Below are 24,866 nucleotides of genomic sequence, written 5' to 3'. Positions count from 1 at the left end.
TCAGAAGGCAGGATACTCTTATTTCCTATAGTACCCCATCTAGTGCATCTCGCAAGAAATGCAGGTCTCTCTTGCCTACATCTCTGTAGGCTCCGTTGAAATCTGAGGCACACAGCGTGAGCAGTGCTCCTGAAGGCCCTTTAGAAAGGAAAAGCATCTGGCTCTGCCTTGAAGGCACAACAAAGCTGATAATTTCAGATATGGGGAAGCATCTTCTCCTATTATTTTAATATGATACTTTTTACCAGTGAAGGGTTGCAAGCAGTTGTGCCGTTCAGGTCAAAGCAATTAAGCGGAGCCTAACCTGGACAGTTGGGCCTGTCACATGTCCTTGATTCGGTGGCTGTGCAGGCATAGCCACAGGTTCTGGTGCGCTTCTGATTGCCGTTGCCACAGGTTATACTACAAATAGACCAGGGGCTCCAGTCTCCTTCCCCGTCTATGTAATCTGCAAGGGAGGAACAAGAAAAAAAAGGAGAGAACTAGCTGGTAAACAAGTAAATGTTTGATTATAAAAGTAGAAATGGCAAAAAAACAATACGTGTTGCTATCTGAGGACTGGCTCAGATATTAAGTGGTGTCTTCAACAAAACATTTGCTGCTGTTCACAATGCGAGTCAGCATTGCCTTTTCTTGGGATACTCTATCCTATTGCTTCCCTCCCCAGTTTTCCATTCCATGCTCACTGAACATGCTCAGACCTTAGTGACCTGATTTGGCTTCCCCACAAAGTTTATGTGTGCTTCTGCAAATTCTGGGGTTCCCTCGAGCCGGCTGATACTTCCCTCTCCTGTGTAAGTGGGTGTGCTTTGGCTACACGATAGTCAGAGAAGATCGGTATCAGTGCATAGTATATATTATCTAAACCTCAGGGAATCAGTTAATCTGAAATAACTGAAACACAATTCCTTTTCTCTCACACCTGTGCCCCTGACCCTCTCTTCCCTCTTATTATCTTTGGTGCCCAGTCACTCTCCGTAGTGGTGGGTGCCCTCCCAACACCTGCTTCCCTGTTAGTGCAGCACCGGGTGGTGGTGAAATGTGCAGATGCACAAGACTGGTCCCACCGGTGCCCCTGCGTGCTCCCTACCTCATGCCACCCTCCCCCAACCAAGTCCAGGTAAGAAGCAGGAATGCTGGTGTCGGAAGCACCTACTTCTGCCCCCTGTGGCTCTGCCCCACCTCACGTTTCCACTGCTGATGGTTCCTCACCTGCAGAGCACTGCTACCAACCTGAGGTGCTACAAACAAGGGATTCAGAAGGCTCACTCACCATACTCCGGCTGTGCCTTTGAGTCAAATGTCCGGTGACTAGGTGCGTGACTTTCCCACCCGCCACCAACGGGGTTCAGGAAGTTGCTGTCTTCGGTTGTGCTGTCATACTTGTAATCCTGGTCCCCGCTACTCATGCGGGTGACCGTGGGTGCTGATCTCTGCCACCAGTTCCTCCAGTCTGGTGATGGGACAGGCCAGCTGGGTTTGCTGCCTTCCTTTCGGAGGTCCTTCTCTGGTTCAGAGTCTGGCCCATCAACAACTTCTATAGTCACCTGGAGAATTCGAGACAGCAGGCAAATAAGAATTCAGGTCTCTACAGCTCTGTCCCAAACACCGATCCAAGAAAGAAAGAAAAATATGTTGACATGCCAGTGAAAGATTTTGTCAAGCCAAGACGAAAGGCAAGTGCCATCTGGAACTTGCAAGGGAGGGGGAAAGGAATATACAGTCGTACCTTGGATCCCGAAGGCCTTGCAAGTCAAATGTTTTGGTTCCCGAACGCCGCAAACCTGGAAGTGAGTGTTCCGGTTTGCGAACGTTCTTTGGAACCCGAACGTCCGAGGTGACTTCCATGGCTTCCAATTGGCTGCAGAAGCTTCCTGCAGCCAATTGAAAGCTGCGCCTTGGTTTCTGGAACGGATTCTGTTCAACTTCCGAGGTACCACTGTGTGTGTGTGTGTGTGTGTGTGTGTGTGCATGCATGCAACAAACAGAAAGGATGTCTGCTGTCTTCTGTCAGACTGGTCCTCAGTTAGTGGAAGAAGTAGATTAGGCCTAGGGAGGTTTGTACCACTAGCATCACCAATATTGACTTTTTTGTTTGGGTTTCCTTTTAAAGAGGAGAAGAGGCAGAGAGCAAAGGTTCAAAGAAGGACAGAGATGCCACAAGACACTTTGTTCTTGTTTATGCCGCATAGAATTAAGGTGCTCTGGAAATGTGAGAAAAGGTGACTTAAAAACTGGAGGAAGAGGAGAGTTCACAAAAACAGAAGCAGCGAGGTATCGGAATCCAAGCCCAGGAGCTCCTCACAGTTGGTACGCATTTAAATAGGCTGGGAAACCGAAAGGGGGGAAAAAAGAACATCACACAGAAAAAAAATTTGGCAGCCAAATTATTGGCTCGACACATGACTTCACTTTGTTTCGAAGGAAAAGAAAGTGAAGCTGTTGCACCCTGAATAGCCTTGCACTGCTGGCATGACCGCATGAGCTGGCATGTGTCAAATCAATGGGCGATCAACAAAAGAGCTTTTCACCAAGAACGAAGAAAATCTCTGATCCCCAAGGAAATATGTTACTGGCTTTTTTAAAAAAAGCACCTCATTTTCAAGGACTTCCTGTGAATTCGTTTACTTGAGTGCAGTGGTGCATTTGGCTGCTGATTTGGCAACGGCGTTTAAAAAAGCATCCGTAGCACAAAAGTAACAGCTGCTTGGGTTACCCTTTTCAAATGTCTCCTTGTCTTGCTAATACTGAAACAATTGCACAAATGGAAAAGGGGCTGGATAAAAATATTTCATTTCTGGGAAAGATTGAGCCAAATAATGAGTAAACAGACAGGCACTGTATTCATTTCAACTGGCACCAGGTAGAACAAGTCTCGAAATTTTGTGCAAGGCTATTGTCAGTGACCGACTGCTGTCTTGTATTGCAAACATTTAAAAAACAACTTACCCACCTTTATTGTAAGAAAGCCCAAGGAAGTGTTTATTTTTAAGTGTACATGTGGGGGGAACAGTAGAATAAGTTATACATGTCTACCTGAAAATCTTCTGTATATAGTTGTATCCCATGTTCGTTATTGTTCTCCTCAGAGTATACCCACTGAAATTAATATATGCAAGTTACTCGTTGTTTTTTTTATTTCAGTAGGTCCACTCAATGGATAGAACTAACATTGGGTGCAACTCATAGCAGATTCTGACATTAAACCAGTGACATATACAAAGCGATGTGCCGTTTTCAGGCAAACAATTCTGCTCTAAAATATTGCAAATGTTCTGGCTGATAATTTTGGAGGAACTTGCTCGAAGTCTAGTGTTTGTTTCAAGTTATGTGTTTTGTCCCTGTTCCACAGTTCAGTGGTTTATTTCCATTCAAGCTAATGTTTATCCATAAGGTTTTGTTTTCTGGGCTCATTTCAACATTTGAACCAGTCCTCTTATACAATAGTCTAGGCAAAGATGGTCCAAACTATTTCAAAGAAGCTATGTGAGTGTTTCAGCACCACACGTTTACTGTTTAATTGCAGCAAAACATCTTCAGTCAGATGAATAAAGTTCCAAAAAACTTGTGCCAGACATCTCCACATTTACTTCAACTTTAAATGCATGACCTTTGTTGCAGGGTTTGCTAAGATACTGGTCTGTAGGTATTTTGCTTTATGTTGATAATATGTTTTATCATATTGACACCAGCAATATACCTTTTGAACAGAATAATCCATCTGTTTGAACAGATCAATCAATCTATTCACCAATCACCTTAGCTGTATGGCAAATGGAAACCTGGGGGAAGAAAAACTCCTTTCTTACATTTCTTGGTTTCCATGTGGCTTGTAGGTTTCGTGAATGAAATTGTACCTTTGTTTATTCCATGATTAAAGTAAGAGCCTAAATAGGAAAGAAGAGTTTTTTACCTGGATGTTTGGGTTTTGCCCATTGATGTCTGCTTTTGAGAGGTCAGGGAAGTTTGGGAGATCCAGAAGGAATGGCCTGGGCCCATCTCTTTGCAAAGCTGTATGCCCATTCTCTTGCCTGAATCGCTGCTTGGTGAACGATTTGTGCGCCACATGGTGGTCAGGATAATCCCGTCTGTCCTCAGGGTTTAGTGTAAAGCTGGCTTCAGGTGATGGAAGACCATCTGTGTGGAGGGCATCCTGGGGGCAAGAAGCAAACATCAAGATTACACACAGCAAACAAGAAAGATGAACAAGAGTTAGCAGAATACAGTGGGTTGGTTTACATGTCACAGTTACGCTTAATAACTATGCTTTAAAGGTGTGGTGGTACACTGGCAAAAATGGTGTTCACTTTGCTTCTCCCCCACTCTAACAATGGTTTGCTCCTGGATTGCAGCTTGCCATTTGCCTGGGGGAACCCTAAGCCAAACCATGGGTTAGCTCCCTGTAGGAGCAGGAGATGAGCAAAGCAGTCGTGAGTTTAGCTGCATGCGCAAACGTTTTGCACATTCACTTTTAAGCCACGCGATTCCCCCTCATTTTATCATCACAACAGCTTTGTCAGGTAGCTTGGGCTGCAAGATAGTAATTGATTACCCAATGAACATCACAGCTCAGGGGCTTTTCACGCTGACCATTTATAGTGGAATAGTCACTGTTTGATTCGATGTTTTAAAGACTTGACTTTGTAGCTGATACAAATGTTAAGAGAGTGCAGGGTTTTCCTTTCCATGGTCATAGTGAGCTTTGCCCAAACTGAGAAAAGTTCAGTGGTTACATTCACACTCCTAGAGTGTCCTTGTGTTCCTCTAGCCATTAAATATCAGCATGCTGAGGGGGCCAGCCCTTTTTAATTTATTTATTTTTAATGCCTAGTACCCCAGAATATTGACCTTGTGGAAGTACAGTGATACCTCAGGTTAAGTACTTAATTCGTTCTGGAGGTCCGTTCTTAACCTGAAACTGTTCTTAACCTTAGCTAATGGGGCCTCCTGCTGCTGTCGTGCCGCCGGAGCCCGATTTCTGTTCTCATCCAAAAGCAAAGTTCTTAACCTGAAGCACTATTTCTGGGTTAGCGGAGTCTGTAACCAGAAGCGTATGTAACCCGAGGTACCACTGTATAGGAAATTGGAAGAGGAAGTACGCTTCTTGCAAACCTGGTTTTTGTGGCAAAATTTTGTCTGCAGCTAATGATTGTTGTCATGGATCAGATGTTGACTCAGTACCATCATCTCTATCTGCCACAACTCTCCTCTGAACTCAGCTCTCAAACCGACAGCTCGCAGTGGTCGAAGGGAAGCAGCACGAAACGGACGCCTTCCAAACTATTGCCGCTGACCCCCACCACCCTTCACACAAAGAACGGGACAATGCTTGTCCCCCATGCCACACAACTAAAAATATTGAGGATCCATTCTGGATCTTTGACCAAGTTGGATTCCTTACGGTATAAGAAGCAGCAGATTTCCAGGTACATTATTCTGGAATACTAGCTGGAATATGCATGCTGACGTCATGCAGCAATGTGTCAAAAAAATCTGAAAAACTCAGCAACCATTATGCTATAAAAACGGAAAGTGTAGAAAGGCCCTAAATAAGATTTTCAACCTGGATGTCGCAGGTCCTAGTCTGAGACTCTAGCCACTACTCCACACTGAGGTCTGCAGCGAGTTGTTAACGGCTATATCTAGATAGTCTCCGTTTCAGGTTGACTTCAAGTGGGTCTTCAATTCTTGCAACATGGTAGAAAAACCCTGCAGCTTTAAAAGCATGTAGGTTCTCAGAGCTGTCTGTAGTTTCCAGCAGGCAGCTGCTCTCTGCTCTCTGCCTCTCCTCCTGCCCACTCCCCAAGATCATTCGCCATCTCCTTGCTAAATATATTTGTGTATCCATCGCCTGTCAAATGGTGTTTCCCTTAGTGTCTTGAAAGCATTTTGTCAACATGGCTCACAAGGAACAAGGATTTCACCAGAGATTCAGAGACCAAAAAACATCTTGTGCTTAAACAGATTGCCTCTCCCAGGATGAACCTTGCCTTTTCAAATATAACACTTGCCCACTGCGTCCTCCTGGGGCTTTAACTTCTGACTGTAACAGAAGGGTGTTATATTTGAAAAAGCAGGGTCATCTATTTAAACAAAAGATGTTTGGGACTCTTGTTTATAGAAGCAAATGCCCTGGGTGTCAAGGGAATTGCACCTGTGGTCTCTTTCCTTCGTTTGTGAAAGTGTCGATGGCATTTGCCAGAGTTCAACTCCGAAACAATCTTTGTGGGCTTGGCAATGCTCAAAAGGAGATGTGAGCATTCAAAGCCCCAAATTCTTCTCTGGTTGCTGTATGTCAATCATATGTTGTCAACTGCAAGTTGGTTTTCACTTTATGTGACAAAGGTGCTGAAAGTACATTCGTTGGGCCTTCCTGGGATATGTTCCCTCCAGGTGTGCCCCCAAAAAGCATGTTTCCATCTTAGTGTTTGCTGCTCCAGACACCCAGTTTATGCTGCAAGCACCCTTGTTATGTAGAATGAGAATCGTTTAGTGTTTTGAATGATACAGTCTGGAATACCCTATGCCAAAGGATAAATGGACATAAATCTGACCTCAGGAATCATGAGACAGAGAAACCAGTAGGAGAACACTTCAGTCTCCCAGGACATTCTATACAAGATCTCAAAGTAGCTGTCTTATTACAAAAGAATTTCAGAAATAGACTGGAAAGAGAAGTTGCTGTATTGCAACTTATTACCAAACTTAGAACCATGGAGAGACCTGGTCTGAATAGAGACATTGGATTCTTATCTCATTATACATGATAAAGCTATTTTTAGCCATCTCACCCCTTGCTTTTTCCTGTAAGACCAATTGCAGTCGTTAACAGTAACAGTTGTCAACAGGTTTACCACACCTATCTGCCAATCACCCTTTCCCACCACCCTTCTGAGTAATACCCCTCCCCACCCTCTCACTATATATAAGGGTCTGGTGACTTCTGTTTCAGTGCATCTGAAGAAGTGTGCATGCACACGGAAGTGCATACCAATGACAAACTTAGTTGATCTCTAAGGTGCTACTGGAAGGATTTTTGTTTTGTTTTGTTTCAAGTCTGGAATAAGTAAAGCGTGGGAACTACCAGGAATGCTAATGGTTATTCAGAATAATTTCTGAAATCAAAACAACATTGTCTTTAATAAGCATCTGACTATTTAAGGCCTAGAATTAGCTGGACTGTGAAACTAATAACATGCCTAGTTCTCAAATGTTGCTGACACTAAACTATCTGAACCGGTTAGTGTTTTCTTCTATGCTACGTAGCCTAAGCTGGTGGGTTTGAGAGGCCCGTGGGGTGAAAGAAATGTCTTGCTGCCTTTATGTAACTAGTAAAGCACCTAGTGTACAATGCAAGTTTCCACAGCACCTGGTTTATAATTAAAAAATGATAAGCGCAAGAGACTCCAGGCTGAAATTGTACAAAAACTATATGACAGATGCCGCACAATCTCTTCCTGCAAAAAGCAAGGAAGCATGCAGAAATAAAGTTCTGCTACACATTAGAAGCCCCTCTCTTTGAAACTAATGAATGCAGCTTCATTTCGACATTGTTCAAGCCCTAATACTCCTCTCGGCCTATGCGCTATTGTTACAACATCAAAGACCCACTGCTGGCTCAGATACAGTCAATATGAAAAGAGATGGCCCCCTAAATTTACTGCTTGACTGCGTTCTCTTTTAAACGGATAGCACCGTGGTCCTCTTTCAAAGAGGTATCGCAGACATAGATCTTCTTTATAGGACATCATGTACAATAAAGCAGAGCTATAACTTTGTAAAAAAGAGAAAGAAAGAAACTAACAACATGAAGCACCTTTAAAGAATCCCCATGAGGTGAACATTCCTTATAGAAATATCTCTGTGGTTACCAGTTTTTTAAATGCTTGGTACACTCTGGCCATAGTTCAAAGCTCTTTGATGATATATCATTGTTTAACTGACTAACTGAATTATATTTTAGCTAGGCTATAACTTCACATGTTTTACGCTCTGAAAATTATATATATTTAAACTTGATTGCCCCAAACATTAGGAATGTAGCAAAATGGCAATACTTCTTGCTGGGTTCTTCACCATAGATAGGTTCCCATAAATCTACCCACTTCAGAAAAAGATTTCTCCCTCCCCCCAAAATGAATGCTTCATTGCAACTTATCTATTTGAACTAAAAAAGAATAAATGCAGGGGGCGGGGGGAATCCACATCTCTATTAAAACTATTTTGTTTCCAGTCTTGAGTAGTGGATGTTTCAAAGGCTACTTGGTTCAAATAAAGCCTAAGATCAGTTACACATTATGCTGCCAGTACCTAAATCTCCATTCACTATGGGAAATTTAATCCATCCTTGTTACGGAGCTATTTTAGCATTTGCAGATGCTACAGCAATGTTAAAAATGGGGGCTATAACATGCTTCAAGGGCCATGGAAGAGGCACATGCAGGAACAGGAAAGCCAAGAAAAACAGGAAGAGGGTCCCACTCATCTCCATTAGCACCACGGGGTGTAGGCAGCTGTGCTGGTTCACTTGGGAAAAATAATTATCTAAAAATCATGGTCGGGCAATGCCTCCATGAGGCCCAACTAAAATGGCACAAGGTAAGTGAGCAAGCATTCATCTTCTCCAGAGCTCTTCCATAAGCTGGATGTTATGCAAAGCGGGATGTGGGGGGAGATGGAAGAGCAATGGAGATATTACATTGCCATGATGTAAGAGTGAAGACAGGTGTAGCATTTCCAGGTGAGGTGGGCGTGGCTTTGCTGCCCTGTAGACAAGTGCATTTGAGTGCAGTAAATGGTACGGAAGGCACCACACTTAAGAGTGCCCGAGACAGATGAGAAACACACAATAGTATGATGTCTTGTGCTACCTTTGGGAAGAAAAGCTTGAGAAGAAAACCAACCAAAAAGTCCCGAGAGAGCACCACCTTATAAAGAATAAGATACTACTTTTAAAGAATAAGATACTACTCTTCTGCCCTGATGAACCAAATTTCATAGAATTCCTTCAAATTTAGTTTGTAGTAGTTTGTGCCTCAACAGTAGGATCATACAATAGACATTGGAACTGGCACATAGACAGTCAATTAAGCCCTAGATCTCCTACGGCTAGACTGACTTGCTCAATAGAAATGGGAGCCTTGTTGTTCTAAAAATCACATAAACTGGACAAGCTAATTTTCTCCCAGGAGAAAGATGATTGTCCACAAGCTCAAATCCCTAACCTATTATGCTATTAGCATTTACATTCACATAAGCATTTACTAGGACAGTAACACTATACCAATTTATACAATAATGTATGGGAATATCGTATATTGCTCTTTTTTGATATATTTTCATTTTTATATGTATCGTTGTGTGTTTTTTCCTCTTCTCACTTTTCCTTCTTTCCCCCCTGTATCACTTTATTTCTTTTAACTGAAATCACCTTAATAAAGTATAAATATTTTTAAAAGTGTATATCCCTAACCTGCAGGGGTGGCAGTCTAGTGGCAGGAGTGGTGAACAAGCGCGAGAAAGAGAGTGGGCTGCACAATTCACGATTCAGTTTTATAAGTGGGTTCCAATCTAAAAAGGACTTGTGATACTGTGATGCCCTTGAAACAATGTGCTGCTTGCACTAGTAAAAGTGCAATACTTTCCCAGTCAGAGCCAAATGTAGTCCTCAGAGAGGATATACGGATACATTGGCTCCAGAACAGAAGTGAATTGTAATTAATATGTGCAGCACATACTGCAGGAGCCCTCTCAAAACCTCTCCCGCTAAGACAGGAATAAACAAATACAAGTGGGGTGGGGGTTGTTTCTTCGGTAGGAAGACAGAGCTCAAACACAGATCCCCTCCAAATCTTCATCTATCGTTACAGTATTCAAATGCCATCCTAAGAGTTAAGCATTGATACCAGTAGCAAATAATACATGTAATGTCTAAACAAGATTTGCACAGGCCTTTCACATTCATGCAGCCCAAATAGCTTTAAAAGCATCTCCAAGTAAAACAATATGGGATGTCCATTGATCTAGCTGGTTCATATTTTGTTGGGAGGAAGAGAGTTTTGTGAAGCAACATGCAATGATATCCGTAGACATGAGTTTGAGCAAGGCATGCTTGGCTTAGCTGGCACATGAAAGAACTCCAGGAAAGGAAGTAATCTTCTAATTCTTCAGCATATGCAAAATAGCTGCAGGTTTACAGCAGGTGAAACCCACAAACAGGAAATACCCAAAATACCCCCTGGGTTTTGAGTCAGCTCCAGTATTTGCTTCCAGGCAACTCAATATGAAAAAGAAGAAAGAGCTTGATTATTTTTAAGAATATTTCTAAACCACCAGCTCATAAAATATATCAAGGTGATATACAATAAAACCATTAAAACATGTGTTCTCTGCACACATACTCCACACAATTCCGCCCATGGATTCCACTCTTGAGGTTCGTAAGAAACATTTTCTATTCTAATGTTGTTCTCAACAAAATCTACACAGGGGAACTTACATACTGGGTGGATGTGCCATTAATTTTCACATGCTACTACTCTAAAAATTAAACAGCTACATATATTAGCAATTTTGTTCAATGCTGTTAATACTAAAAACTGAAAGTAACCTATTGTGGCTTCATTCCAGGGAGGGCTAATTACTAAGGAAAGGATGCGAATTGAGAACATGACTTGCTATTCTCCAAGATACAACTTATCTACCTGCAGGGTTGAAATACTTTCCTTAATCTCTTGCAAATTGTTTCTTCCTTGGAAGTGTATCATTGCAGCCTTAGCCTTTGTGAAATGAAAGCTGGATATATACAGGGAAAGAAGAACAGGAAGAGGCCCCGGCAAACAGTCTTAAAAAACAAAAGTGCTCTTTGTTTTAAAATATAATGTGCTTAGACCCTATTTTACAAAATGCCAAAACCCACAAAACAACAACTTTAAATGTTACCAGAAGATAGTCTGCATGTAGTTATGCATAAATGAAAAATTACCCATCAGTATTGCACAAAACTGCCAGTAGGGTAGAATAAACTTCCAAAAAGTGTTATTAGTCATCTGCTGTTTCTGAGATGTTTATACCTGAAATTGAAGTTGGGCTGTCATTTTCTGACTTCTTAGTCCAATACTTCTTCTTCTTCTTTTAAGCATCACTGGGCATGTTTGTGCTAGAGAGACGTTTTTAGGATTAATCATGACATTCCTGCATTGCTTGGCAGATCTTTGTGCCCTTGTTCCAAAGAAGCAGTCCGCTTGTTCTTGTAACAGAACGGCATCATGACACGACTTAGATCAGAAGTTTTAAGACATCGTACCTTCGTAGAACTCCTTCTGCGTCGCCAAATAGTCTGCAGAACTCATCTATTGGAGAAGATCCTGGAAGCACCTGCCATCGCCCAAGTTAACAGGGAGCTCACTGCCCTATATAGTATGGATGGATGGGCAGTGGCAAGCAAGCTGACTTTAAGGATCCCTTGGCGAGCTTCCAAGGAACCTCCAGGTTCTCCTGCATGCAGCTCAAAAGCCACAGGTTTATATAATATGGCCATAACTAAGAGTAGCTTCAGAAGTTACTGAAGAAAAGGTACCGGGAGGATGAATAGTCAATTCCCCATTCAGCTCACAGTGCTTCTTATAGCTGATTTTGTCTGTAGATATGGATACAGTGATTGTACATTCAACTGGTGGATCTTCACCACAAACAACTATGTCTGCTATAAGGCACTGAGAAAATGCACAGGAGTGCGCAACAGTTAGATTTTGGCATCAGAGGACAGGACCTCTTTTATAAAAAAGATCTTGTACATGCCTAGATGCTTCAGGCACGTAATAAATATTTTACATCATTAGAGCCTGCTCTAAATACCTCAAGGAACAGACCTCCAAAGCACGTCTCAGCTGATGAATTTCAAATGTTTGCAACCCATTGTCTTAATGGAAAACACAAGGAAGCGTGGGCGAGATCGTTCCTTTGTGTTTCATGGAAACTGGCATGCCTCTGACTCTTCTGCCCTGGTGAGCCAGGTGGCCTTGGGTGAAGGACGTCTCAGTGGCCTGGCCTGAATGGTTTCCTACAGTAGAAAATAAGCGAGATCTCAGAGACTAATGGGTCTTGGCTCAATACATCTGAGAAGGATAATGGTGAAGTTAAGGAGGAAGTAGACTAAGGCTAATCTGGTTGCAGCAACAGGAACAGAAGTTCTAGTATCCATTAGATTCAGCAAAGAAGTCCCATTCCTTTGGTTGGAGAACTGCATTGCTAAATTCAGAGAAGTGCATATTTCCAAGGACGGGTGCGTTTTGGTTTGCATATTGTTTCACAAAGTGCAAATTAGGTAACTTCACCTAGAAATGAAAACTGAATCAAATTTCTCTCCAGACCTTCTAGAACCCTGCTGTGGTTCACAAGTCATATCACACTGCAATGGTTTCCCCCTGAGCAAGCATTATGTTTAAACCATTCCTCCCCAGAACTCTTTTGCTCCTTGGAAATAAAGGGCAAATTCTTATTAGAACCAACGAAGCTTTAGGTAAGCAGATATTGCTCATTAGGAAGAAGTCAGGCATGCTGAACAACAGTTATAAACTAGGATTGCAAACCAGCAGCAAACCTCAGGAATGGCTCCTCCTGTTTCCTGCCCTGCTGACAAATTCTCCTCTATTCCATCATCAGCTTTAAATGAGGTTGCGCTAACTAGGTCCCTCTTAACCAGGACATGCAGACACACTTCAGACTCTTCCATCAAGCTCTAGGTCAGTGATAACCATGGTTCCTTTGATGAAGGTACCATAATAAATCAGAGTTGAGTGTTAGAAGGGAGGCAGGGGGAGGAATTCATGCTGGAGAGGTGAAGGACTGCTGAGGAACATGTGCCCATTCTGAAGGACTAGATAAAAATATGTATAGTTTTATTCTTTGTAGACGCAGAAAAACACTCGCATTCCTAAGAGACCTGAAGGTATCAGTCAAAACCTGCAACGTAATATAGTGGAACCTCGGTTGTCAAATGTAATCCATTCCAGAAGACCGTTCGACTTCCAAAACATTTGACAACTGAGGCACAATTGCCGGTCAGCAAAATCCATTGAAAAAATGGGGAAACACGCCTTGGAAGCCGTTCGACTTCTGAGGCACGTTTGAAAACGGAAGCATTCACTTCTGGGCTGCTGGCGTTTGAAAGCCGAAACGTTCAACTTCCAAAGCATTCAACAACCAAGGTTCCGCTGTACTTTTATTTGCTTCAAAGGCATAGTAGTGACAGTGTATACCTTTAAAAAAAAATAATTCAGCCTGCATCTCCTTAAAGAACAGGGCTTGAAAGAGGATGTGCTGTCATTGACTAAGCCGCTTCTGGTGAAACCAGAGCAGCGCACGGAAACGCCATTTACCTTCCTGCCGGAGCGGTACCTATTTATCTATTTGCACTTTGACTAGGTTGGCAGGATTCGAACCGCCAACCTTCCAATCAGCAAGTCCAAGGCTCAGTGGTTTATACCACAGCGCCACCCGTGTCCCATGTACAGGGATAGTGTCTGCCTAATGTCAACAGGTAGGGAGTTCCACAGCACACACTAAAGGAACGACTCCTTACAAACTTGGAACAAGCTCTGTGTGGTGTGCAACTTCCACAGACTAAAGTGACTGAATCAGCACATATAAGGGCTCCATACTGTCCCAATTCCTGGGATTAAAATGGAGACTTGGCATTCCAGAACAGAACGCCCACTCACTCATCTGTCATTTGTGTGTCAGAATGCATCACTGGAGAACGAGCGAGGACATTTTTGTCCCTGGAATTCCAAACAGGGTGTGAGAGAACAAAATGTAGTAACAATTTATGCCAGGGTAGACTGGGTTGCCAGATATCCCCCCCTTTTTTTTTTAAAGGCAGGAATTCCTCAGTTATTGGTCATTGGGTGAGACTTTTGGGTGAGTCACCAAGACTGGCAGCTGTGGGTACTAGAGGCAAAATAGCAAAGATGCTTTGCAGGAGTTTCAGATGGGCCCCCAAAGTAGGTCAAAATTTTTGTTGGTATTCACTGCCCGAGCTGGTTTAAGAGTAAGACTGCCCACCACACAAACCAGAATCAAGGCAGCTTTTTAAAAACAGGTATATATAACTTGTACAAAAAGACATCTTTTTGATATTTATGTCTGGTTCTTCTAGCAGTAAAGTGGCAAATAAGAACTGGGGAAATGCCCATTTAGTGTTGGCTAAGAAGTTTTTTTAAAAAAATGCCTCCCATGATTGCCCAAGTGTGCACTTTGTGTGTTTTTCTACTTCCTTGCTCTCTAGTCTCATTGCTTATTTACTTGGCTACCTGATGTTTGAATCCGGCCACAATGAGCAAGTGGTGAGGAAAGGGAACAGGCTGCCACAGTGAGCACCCTCAAGCAGGGTGATAGGTTGCTGCCTAATAGACCCCTTTTCCCCAACCCTTTCAAAGTGTGTGTGGGGGGGCATCATTTGGGCCCCGTAGGTTTCACCCTTCCCAATGCTAGACAGTAGGGATCGGTGATGGTGGCGAAGCTCCCTCAGCTCACAATTTGGAGGGCTGGCAAAGAGGGGCTTGGATGATATCCGATAATAGTTTTATTTGTTGTGTTTGCCATAATTGGTTTGAATGTTTATACAGTGGTGCCCCGCAAGACGAATGCCTCGCAAGACGGAAAACCCGCTAGACGAAAGGGTTTTCCGTTTTGGAGGTGCTTCGCAAAACGAATTTCCTATGGGCTTGCTTCGCAAGACGAAAATGTCTTGCGAGTTCCTGCGGGGTTTTTTTCCTCCCCCCCCTTTTTCCCAAGCCGCTAAGCCACTTATCAGCTGATCCTAAGCCGCTAAGCCGCTTATCAGCTGATCCGCTAAGCCGCTTATCAGCTGATCCGCTAAGCCGCTTATCAGCTGATCCGCTAAGCCGCTAAACCGCTTATCAGCTGATCCGCTAATAGTGCTAATCCGCTAAGCCGCTAATGGGCTTGCTTCGCAAGACGAAAAAACCGCAAGACAAAGAGACTCGCGGAACGGATTCTTTTCGTCTTGCCAGGCACCACTGTATTGTGTTTGTAAGTCACTTTGGGTCACTACTGTGAGGAAAGTGGCAGAATAATAATAATAATAATAATAATAATAATAATAATAATAATAATAATATCATCCAGTTCTTGGAGCCCAGGTAGCATGTAATCTGTACTATTTTTCTAGAAAAAGAGGTGCTGGGACTCACCATGAACACCTCCCTTGTTCTCTTATAACGACCATAGCACCTACCTGTGAGGTGCCAAAACTGAGTTCCGGCTGAAAAAAAGCCCTGCTCTTAATCGCATTTATGGTGCCCTGTACTTCCTTCTTGGTGTTGGGGCAAAATATTTTGTTTCGCAGGAACTTCAGAGTGGATTTGATCTGCATGTTTTCAGCTCAGCACTGGCTATGAAAGGAGAAAAGCAGCGGAGAGAGCCATAGAGCAGGGCTGTGGCTTTATCACCAGAGGCCCTTTCTCTAGGTACTCCTGCTGCCAGAGCTTTAGCGGGTAGTGAGGACTAGGGAGAAGGACCTTTTCCTATGGTGGTACCTCAGCTTTGGGATACTTTCCTGGCATCTTGCCTAATAAGTTTTAGGTAAGACTATTTCAACTGCCCAGGCCTTAGAATTATTAGTTACCATGTTGCTGCTGGCTGAGAAATTTGTGGCTTGCTTGTTTCTTTGCTTTTTAAAACTGCTACTATTGTTTATGACTTTGATTTTTGTAGCGGCTGTATTTTAATTGTTGTTGTTACTGCTGTTCTGCCTGCTTTGTCAGCTGCATTGAAAATCTGTATGATAAAATACATACTTTTAAGTCGTCGTCCCCAGATAAATAGATGCTCAGCTTTTCTGAACAGATGGAGGGAGTTTGTGCTAAAGAGGGAGATGTCTTCACATTTTGTCAGTTGTATTGGATTCTATCCAACGGTGTCGCTCAGCTAACAGTAAGGCATCCATCACTAGGAAAGCAATTTCCAATGATTCCCCTCCTAAATGTGCTCCAGAGGATGGGGGGGGGGGAAGCCTCCAGAGCAGATTTAGGGAAGCACAGGGGCAACAGAGGAGGAATCACTGAAAATTGCTTTCCTTCTTCTGGTGACTGAAGCCTTCAGAGGAAAACAACTGTTGAATACAACTCATTGTTTTTAACTAATGATGTAAGCTACATAGAGAGGGCTCAGAGACAGAATAAAATAGTCCTATGAATATATATTTTTTCTAAAGTGTCTCATTAAGTGGTTGCATGTATTTTGTCTATCCTGCATTCTGTCCATTTGGTTAGGTCATCTTTACAGCCGTATTTTCTCCATAATTTGTATTTACATCATCATCACAATCTATTTCCTACGTTAAATCATCACTATACAAATGAGAGTTCTGACACTTTTAACGTCTCTTTATTTTTCTTCCAGTGCTCAGAAGAAGCCAGCCATGGGTGCGTTACATGCAAAGTCATAAACCATGTCAGAATTATATTCCTCAGGCGAAGAGAAAAGCACAAATATCTGCTCCTAGTATCCTCTTAATCTTCCTCTGTTGTGAAACTAGTAGCCTCAATAATAATAATAATAATAATAATAATATATTTATACCCCACCCATCTGACTGGGTTTCCCCAGCCACTCTGGGCAGCTCCCAACGGAATATTAAAAACATGATAAAACATCAAACGTTAAAACTTCCCTAAACAGGGTTGCCTTCAGATGTCTTCTAAATGTCAGATAGTTGTTTATTTCCTTGACATCTGATGGGGGGGGGCGTTCCGCAGGCCAGGTGCCACTACCGAGATTAACAAAAGTGATCCTATCTTTCCTACTCCGCCAACAGAGTGGGGCATCTACAGTTCTCAAACTGGGATGGATTGGAATAAAAAGATTTACTAGGAGTCATATTCTAGGAGTAGCCTCCTGGGATTCAGATATTAAGGTCCCGCCCCCCCCCCCAGGTTCCTTCCACTTTTTGCATTTTGACTGTGGAGGCCAAATTTAAAGGACAGCCCCTCTGTTTCCCCTGGAGTTTTCTCATCCAGCAGCAGTTGCCCAGCAGGGCTAATATGAAAGTTGCCAAACATGCCTTGAAACACCAGTTGGCTAGTGATTTGCTGATTGAGATTATAACCTCATTTACTATGCAGTTATTTGGGAGTGAGCTCCATTGAACACAGGGGAGCTTACTTTTGAGCAATCATAACCCCATAAGCGATCATAACCTGAGAAGCATTGGGCTGCAAAAGTCAAGGCACTCCTGAGGTTGCAAACAATGACACTGTGGGCGCACCCTGAAAACAAGAAGCTCTGGAGCATTTCTGAGCACCTGCCACCCCTTCGCACAACCCCTCAGAAATGCTGCAAGAGGTATGTAATCCCAAATGCTATGAAAACCAAACTGTTTGCAATAATAGATGCAGATATTTGCCAGCCAGCTAAAACCATCAGCCACTTGGGTTTACTATTGTTTGTTTACAGCACATCCAATAAATCTCCTTTTCCATGGATTTTTTCTTCTTTTTTTTAAGGGAATAAGAACATAGGATAGATTTAAGAGAATTCAGAATCCTCCCTAGAAATATCAGAAAACTGGGAGCTAGCAAACATTTCAGAGGCCCCAAAGCATCAGTTTACTTGTGCTTTGAAATGTACAGCGGAGGCAGGTTACTATAATTTTGGCTAGAGAATAAGTAAATTTGCAACTTATGTTTCCATCTGTTTAAATGCTTACTGCGACATCTGATATACTCTTTGCCTTTAATGTCTGCAGGATTCTGCTCTCCCAAATCCCAGAGCTGCAAAATCAATTGAGTTAGGAAGTATATAACTTTGTATTGCTACACATGGCAGAATCTATGAAAAAGATCTACTGAAGCTCTTGCTCTGCAGTGTTTCTCAAATGCAGAAACTTAATTTAACAGATCGTTTTATGAGGAATGGTGAGATTTCATGAAATCAGCAGTCCATATACAAACACATAAGCCGCTGTTAAACAGAATCTGCCTTTTGCCTTTTTTTTTTTTTTAAACCCAGATAAGTCACTCCCACCCCCTCAATTCAGTAGCATATAAATAACTCCGCTGGGAATTAGTTTCACCTAGATTTTCATTTGCCCAGCTGTTTCCCTCATTATGTTACTGGCCTGTAAAGAGAGGCAAATTCAGGGTTATTCCAGTGGTACCAAATGCCTCATAAAACAACAACAAAATCCTTCCCAGATTTACTGTTCTACAGAAGGCACTTCAGGGTCCCACGTGGAAAGAAAGCATCGTTCGTATAAAGAAAGCTATAGCTAGGCATCTTGAAGATATTGTTAGCAAGAGTGAAAGTTGTTCTACAAGGACAGCCTACAAGAAATGGGTCAAATGATGGCTCTTGTCAGTCAGAACACAGTCCAGCGACCCTCCAGATGTTGCTGGACTACAGCTCCCATAATCCCTCACCACTGGCCATCCTGGCTGGGGCTTATGGGAGATGGAGTCAGCAGGTTCCCCAGTTCCGGCTTTGTTCTTACATCGTTCAAGCTCTCTCCTAACAAACCCTCTTTCTCTCTCTTCATTTTGGCCGTGGTGGTGAGGATTTTGTATCTGCTTGGCCTCTTTGGAGCAACTTTAGGCTGGACTAACAACAAGGAAGCAGCTTAAAATAGGAATTCAGCTGTTGGGCAGCCCAGTAGAACCCTCACTAAGTGTCACCATTCCCCATATATTTCTTTCCCATGTGTCTTCACGCAGAAGTGCATCCTAAATTTGGTTTCATGCTTTAAAGCTGCACTGAGGTAAAGTCCTCATGCCATTCAGCTATCTCAACCTCCTGTAAGCAGGCAGGGCTTTTACGTCCTTACAAACAAGGGGAAGCTCCCATTTTAATACCCTAATTTCAAGTTGCAGCCATGCATGTTTAGATTAATAAGCACCCTCACAGAAACACCAGTTGTGGAAACTATGCAGCCTTCTATTAAGAAGAAGCTGGGCGGGGGTGGAGAGAGAGAAAGGTACTTTCCCCCAATACGCAGGACGCAGCTGTCATTGTCCCAGCACATTATGCCGTTCTGAAGGCTGAAACTATGCAACATAAATGTGGCCTTCCTGCATCCCATCTGCACAAACTCAGCCACACCTACCCGGAATTTGAAAAAAGCAAAATGAGGACAGCATTTATTGGTTTCAAAGGAGGGGCGAGATCAACTTGGATGGGGAGAACTTAAAACTTGCTTGCTCCTAGATGAAGCAGACATTATTACTGGTAGTTAAGAAAACACTGAATCGTCCACATGGTTTTTGAGGCTGGTTTTTAAAATGCCATAAACTATCCCGAAACTTTAAGGACTGGCAAGAAATCAAAATAGTAAAGTATCTGGGCTGTCCAATTTCCAAAATTCCCTATCCACAGTTGTATGGAGAGACTATAATAAGAAGAGAAATTCTCACCACAGTATCTATGCAACACCTGTCACTCTCACAGGTGACTCCTACTTCCTACCCTGAAATCTTCAGATAAAGGGTGGTATACAAATTCGATAAATATAAATCAATTTTCCTTGGGCCATGCCAGCTTCTCCAGGCCACATTTCTCACCAGCCCTGCTCTGTGCTCCTATAAGTGCTTTCGCCTGGCTGGAACCGTAAAAATGCCTTTTGCTTACGTGGATGGAGCCTCTGAACAGATGGAATGTGGTCTGCTGTACTGCTTTGCCCACCTTTGCCCCCTGGGCATGTCCACCAATGGCATGTGGCCCCTGGAAAGTTCCCCAAGAGGGAATGTGGCCCTTAACATCATGGCTAAAAATCTAACTACAAACCAGTTAGTCCCCATCTTGAATCTTACTACTGCCATGAATTTACTAGCTGGCCATAGGTTCTCATTCTCTCTCTCTCTGACAACTGAAACATGGCATCACCGGCCAACCTCACAGGGGTGTTGTAAGGAGGACAAGATACTTTATTGGAAGCCCCCTGAACCCCCGTGCAGTAGAACTGTTAAACACTATCAGAAAATGCTAAGAAGCATTACTACAAATCCATGCACATGATAATTATCTTATCCCTACACACTGGTCCACTTTTCCACTCCATTCTTCCTAAGCATTTCCCACAATGTTTCCAGTTCAGTAGAGAGGAGCAGGCTAGTTCTAGAATTTGGGATGGAGCACACCTGCTGTCACCCGGAATATTTGCAAGAATATTACTATTATTGTTGTGGGCAGAGGGATATATTCTATTCTTCAGACTCCCAAGTCCACACTGGTTTAGAGATGCTCATAGGACATGTGAAAAATAGACAGGCCTATCATACCTGGACTGGGAAAAGGACTTGGCAGGATGTGTGTTCATGCAAGTTTAAATACAACACAGGGGAAAGACAGGGAGACCTTTTGCAACATTCACTGGAGATGTGGGTGGGGAGGAGCATAGAGCACACCATGCTGGGTAGCAGGCTGAAACAACCTCTCATGCAACAGTGTAATGGTGATTTGTGCTTGAATGATGCATCAAGTATTTTAACGTGGTGGAGATGAATGGGTTGAGATCCGCTGCAGGGTGCACAACATCTTGGGGCCAGCATGAGAAGATCAGGATCAAGACCTGGTGTCTCTGCTCCAGCAGGTAGGCTGTAAAAACTGGGGACCTAGCAAAAGGGGTCGGTCCCCAAAGCCTATGCATGTAGGTTCCATCCAGACCTTTGGAAGAACATGTGGAAGTCTGGAGCAGAGACCTCACACATGATCCTACTCCTCTTCATGCAGGCACTGAAAGGAGCCAAATGTACAAATTCTAAAGCAGAAATGGGGAACCTCCAGATCAGGGGTCAGCAACCTTTTTCAGCCGTGGTCCGGTCCACCGTCCCTCAGACCATGTGGTCGGCTGGATTATATTTTTCTGGGGAAAATGAACGAATTCCTATGCCCCACAAATAACCCAGAGATGCATTTTAAATAAAAGGACACATTCTACTCATGTAAAAACACGCTGATTCCCGGACCGTCCGCGGGCCGGATTGAGAAGGTGATTGGACCGCATCCGGTCCCCGGGCCTTAGTTTGCCTACCACTGCTCCAGATGATGAACCTCATCAGCACCAGCCAGCATGGCCAATGGCCAGGGGTGCTGGGAGTTAAGAGTACAGCAAAATCTGGAGGACCGACCCCATCTTCTAAAACGATGGTGGAAATAGTCTGAAATCACACACGGGATACACTGCAAGGCAATTTTTTTCCAGGACTCCTGTTTGCTGTGTGCACTCGCTGCATTTCTGTTGCGCTGAGTTTTTAATCCCTGCTCACACAACGCTATCCAAACTGCCAGGTCCTTGAACCATTCCTAATTATCTCTAGTCAAAGTGCGAACACTTAGCTGCCAGCAAGGGGGGGGGCAACTTTTTGTGCTCTAAAGTGGCAACATGAACACACCCTTAGTTAAGCCGAAATAACATAACTTATTGAAAAACACAAGCTTTGCATGCGGACGTTCTTGAGTTCAGTCCCCAGGATCTCTAATTAAAAGGAGAAGCACAGAACACGTTTGTATTTCTTCGGAGGTTTGTTCCACCTGGCTCAGTACAGTATTGTTTATGTGGAGTGGCAGAGCCTCTCCGGGGTTTCAGGCAAGGGAAGGCATTCCCAGTCCTACCTGGAGATGCTGAGGACCGAATTTGGGAACTTTGGCATCCAGAGTGTGTGCTCCTCCAAGAAGACGAGAAGGGATGGGCAAGACCTTTCTCCACCCAAGACAATGAAGAGTCAGTCCCAGTCCGGGGGAACCTAATAAGCTGCCTTGTACTGCGTCACGACCACTGGATCCATCTAGCTTAGCACTGGTTATACACTGACTGGCAGCAGTTCTCCTGGTTTTCAGGGGGGGGGGCATCCCAACCAATGCCAGGGGCTGAACCTGGGCCCTCCTGCATGCAAAGAAGATGCTCTGCCATTGAGCCACAGCCCTTCTTCTCCTTGCAGTGTTTCTCAGATTTGATCCTCAGTTGTTGTGGGACTACAACTCCCATCATCCCTGACCACTGATCCTACTTGCTTGGGATTATAGTTGTAGTCCAATAACAGTTTGGGAACCAGGTGAGAGAAACACTATCTGAACTAACAACCTGATAGCTCCGGTTGATAGAACATGAGACTCTTAATCTCAGGGTTGTGGGTTCGAGTTCCACACTGGGTGAAAGATTGCAGGGGTTGGACTAGATGACCCCCGGGTACCTTCTATGAGCAACTTCAGGCATGTTTGCACCAACATATGTAGCGATCCCGGTGGGTGGAAGTAAAAGAAGAGAGGGGGGTAGGAGAACAAATTAAGAGGGTGGCTAGCAGAGGGACCCCTCGGTTCCTTGGTAAATCCTCTCCCTTCCCACCCCAGAATGTAAACCCCCAACTTTCGCCGGTAACGGCGGAGGCTGCTGCAAGGGTGCTCGCTCACCGGTTGGCGCTGGCTGTGGTTTCCCGTGGCGGCGTCGGGCTCGCTGCCCCGCAGCACCGTGATGTGCAAGGTGAGCAGGAGGAGTCCCAGCAGCAGGAGTAGCTCGGCCGCCAGGCGCACCATCCTCTTGCAGCGGGCGGCTTTAGGGCTCCGCGACGGCGACGACACAGCAGCGGCAGCAGCGAGAGGAGGAGCCGCGGCGGCAGGAGCAGCAGGAGCCCCGGCCGCGCCGGCGGCGTCTAGTGGGGCAGCAGCCGGATTCCCTGCGCCGCTCTCGGGATCAACCGGGCCGGCAGACGACGACGGGGAGCAGGAGGAGGAGGAGCTGCTGCTGCAGCCCGCGCCGCTGCCGCACCGCCACCACCCCGGCGGAGCCACTTCGGGGCGGGAGGCGGCTTCCGAGGCGGCGGCGCGAGGAGGCTGCGGGCGCCCGCCCGACGGCAGCGGGGCCGTGGCAGGGAGCGGGTCCGGCTGCAGGGGGCGCTGCTCTCGCTGCTCCTCCGGCAGCCCGGCGCCCGCATGGGGTCGCGCCCGCCGGCAGGAGCGCACCGGGAGGCAGCTGCCGCCGGCCTCTCGCCCGCCCACCGCCGCCTCGTCGGGCCCCGAGCGCGCTTCCGAAGCTGCCGGAGCGGCGGCGGGGCAGCCCTCGTGGCGCAGCGCAGCCGAGAGCCGTCGGCGCTGCGCCTGCGGACGACGAAGGCGAGGAGGTGGAGAGGGAGCGCGCCTTGCGCTGGAGGTGCCCGGCCTGCCTTCGAAGGCAGCATGCGAGGCGGGGGCGGCGTCCGCCCCTGCTGGCGGCCGGAGGGAGCGCCCCGCTCGGAGGGCTCTCCTCTCTCGTCTCTAGCTCGGGCTACTGCTGCCCCCAAGGCCGGGAAAGGCGACTTCTCCTCCTCTCTCCAGCCACCCAGATGCTCCCCACCCGTCCCCACCACCGGGCGCCTTCGCAGGGGCGCCTACGGGGGTCTCGAGCCCACCCGAGGGCTCCCGGGACGGTCGGCGGGCGCCTGTTTTCTTCAGCCCATGAGCCGGGCTGGGCTGGGTGCTGTCAGAGGGGTGCGGGTGGGGGCTGCTCCGGCCGCCCCCTCGGGGCTTCTGCGCGTCTTGCAGGCTAAAGGTCCTCCCCGGGGTCTTCGGCGTGGCTCCTGAACCTCTTCCCTTCCTGGGGGAAAAATCCTCTCGGAGGGGAACCAGGAAACGTCCAAGTCTTTGAGGGGCACCTCGCTGGAGAACTTGTTCCCGGTGCTAAGACAGCAACGGCGGAGAGTTTGTGTGCGAATCCCCCCGTCTGCTGGCCGGTGTGTCTCCGCTTGCAAGAGACTGTCTCTCTTCCCCGTCCCGCCAGGCTTTCTCATTGCGTGGGTCTCATGCTTTTATACCGCGCTCTTTCCCTCCTCTGCATGGCTGCTGTCTCTCTCCCTCCCCAACCCCCCCTCCTCGTAAAGTTTTATTTCTTCTGATCTCGTCAGAGCAGCTTCTCTCCCCCCCCCTTGCTTGACTCCCTGTTGCTGTTTACTTGCCCCTAACTGCCAACTTGGATAATTACAGGCCAGTACAGCAGCGGACACCGATGCCCTAGTAGGTTTCCTGTATTTCATGAAGTAGGTTGTTGCCTGTGGACAGAAGACCCCGGACCAAGCAAACCATGTCATATGGAACTAGACACTCTAAGTCGGTGTTAGACATCAGAAAACACAGGCTTTTGTTGAGCATTCATTCTGATAGGGTTGCAGGGCAGTGGCGATGTTAGATAATGTTGCATCAAAGCAACCTTAGCCCACACTTTTGCCCTGCATTTTCTCGTCACTCCTTCTTGCAAAAGGCTCACATTTGGGGGAAGTGGGTTTGCTGCCCCAGATTGAATCCCACATGAAAACAATGACAGCCTGGAAATGCCTTATGGGTGCTTGGAGACCAGAGTTTATTGTGGAATTGGCACTGCTTGTGTGTACAAGTTTTTCGCAGCATCCACATGACATCGGCTTCATTAAAATTGCCACCCCATATCTCCCCCTTCATTTAATCCAGATGTCCCCTTTCTTTCTTTCTTTCTTTCTTTCTTTCTCCTCGTGCAAATTCAGGTTGCTGAAAGGTCTTGTTCAACACACTTACTTCCCCAAAAGATTAGGCTTTTTGCAATAAAGATCATGATGGGCAAATGCACTGGAAAATGTGGGAGGGCACTTGATTTTGACGCATCATCTAACCTCCCCATAAACAAACCAGAAACCAGTTTTCCCCCAAGACATTTCTCCTTAAACAGTAACAATTCAGAATGGTCATGTTTACATCCCCTTTGTCTGACACCATTAAATGTTAAGACCAAGCTCTTATTTTGCCTTTTGTTTCCTGAGAAACGATTTTCCCGAAATGACATGTCAACAGAAAGTTCAAGAGCTATTTACAGATGTACAAGTGAAAACCAAAGTCACTCAAATGACTTTGTA

At 45.2% G+C, this 24,866-nt stretch overlaps 1 protein-coding gene and 1 long non-coding RNA gene across 3 annotated transcripts in view; one reads left to right on the top strand and one right to left on the bottom strand.

Annotated features, from left to right (window-relative positions):
• ISM1 (isthmin 1) overlaps nt 1-23,155 on the bottom strand; it is a 30,889-nt gene extending 7,734 nt beyond the window's left edge. Inside the window, exons 1-4 of one of the 2 annotated variants that reach the window (XM_083495648.1) lie at nt 22,423-23,155; nt 3,914-4,153; nt 1,274-1,547; nt 305-448 (exon numbers count right to left, since the gene is read on the bottom strand). In XM_083495648.1, coding sequence (XP_083351774.1) covers nt 305-448; nt 1,274-1,547; nt 3,914-4,153; nt 22,423-22,545 — 781 coding nt within the window. In that variant the 5' untranslated portion in view covers nt 22,546-23,155. Of the gene's footprint in view, nt 1-304; nt 449-1,273; nt 1,548-3,913; nt 4,154-21,627; nt 21,880-22,422 lie in introns of those variants that run through there. The other variant, XM_083495647.1, reaches the window with a different exon arrangement.
• Nucleotides 13,439-20,755, top strand: LOC310703499. The gene is made up of 2 exons (XR_014524195.1): nt 13,439-13,920; nt 17,148-20,755. It is a non-coding gene; the product is annotated as an uncharacterized lncRNA (long non-coding RNA).
• Nucleotides 23,156-24,866: the final 1,711 nt, after the last annotated feature.

This window comes from Podarcis liolepis (genome assembly GCF_965112155.1).
Source record: "Podarcis liolepis genome assembly, chromosome: 3".
In the NCBI taxonomy this organism is placed as follows: domain Eukaryota; kingdom Metazoa; phylum Chordata; class Lepidosauria; order Squamata; family Lacertidae; genus Podarcis; species Podarcis liolepis.
This window is presented reverse-complemented; position numbering and strand designations above follow the sequence as displayed.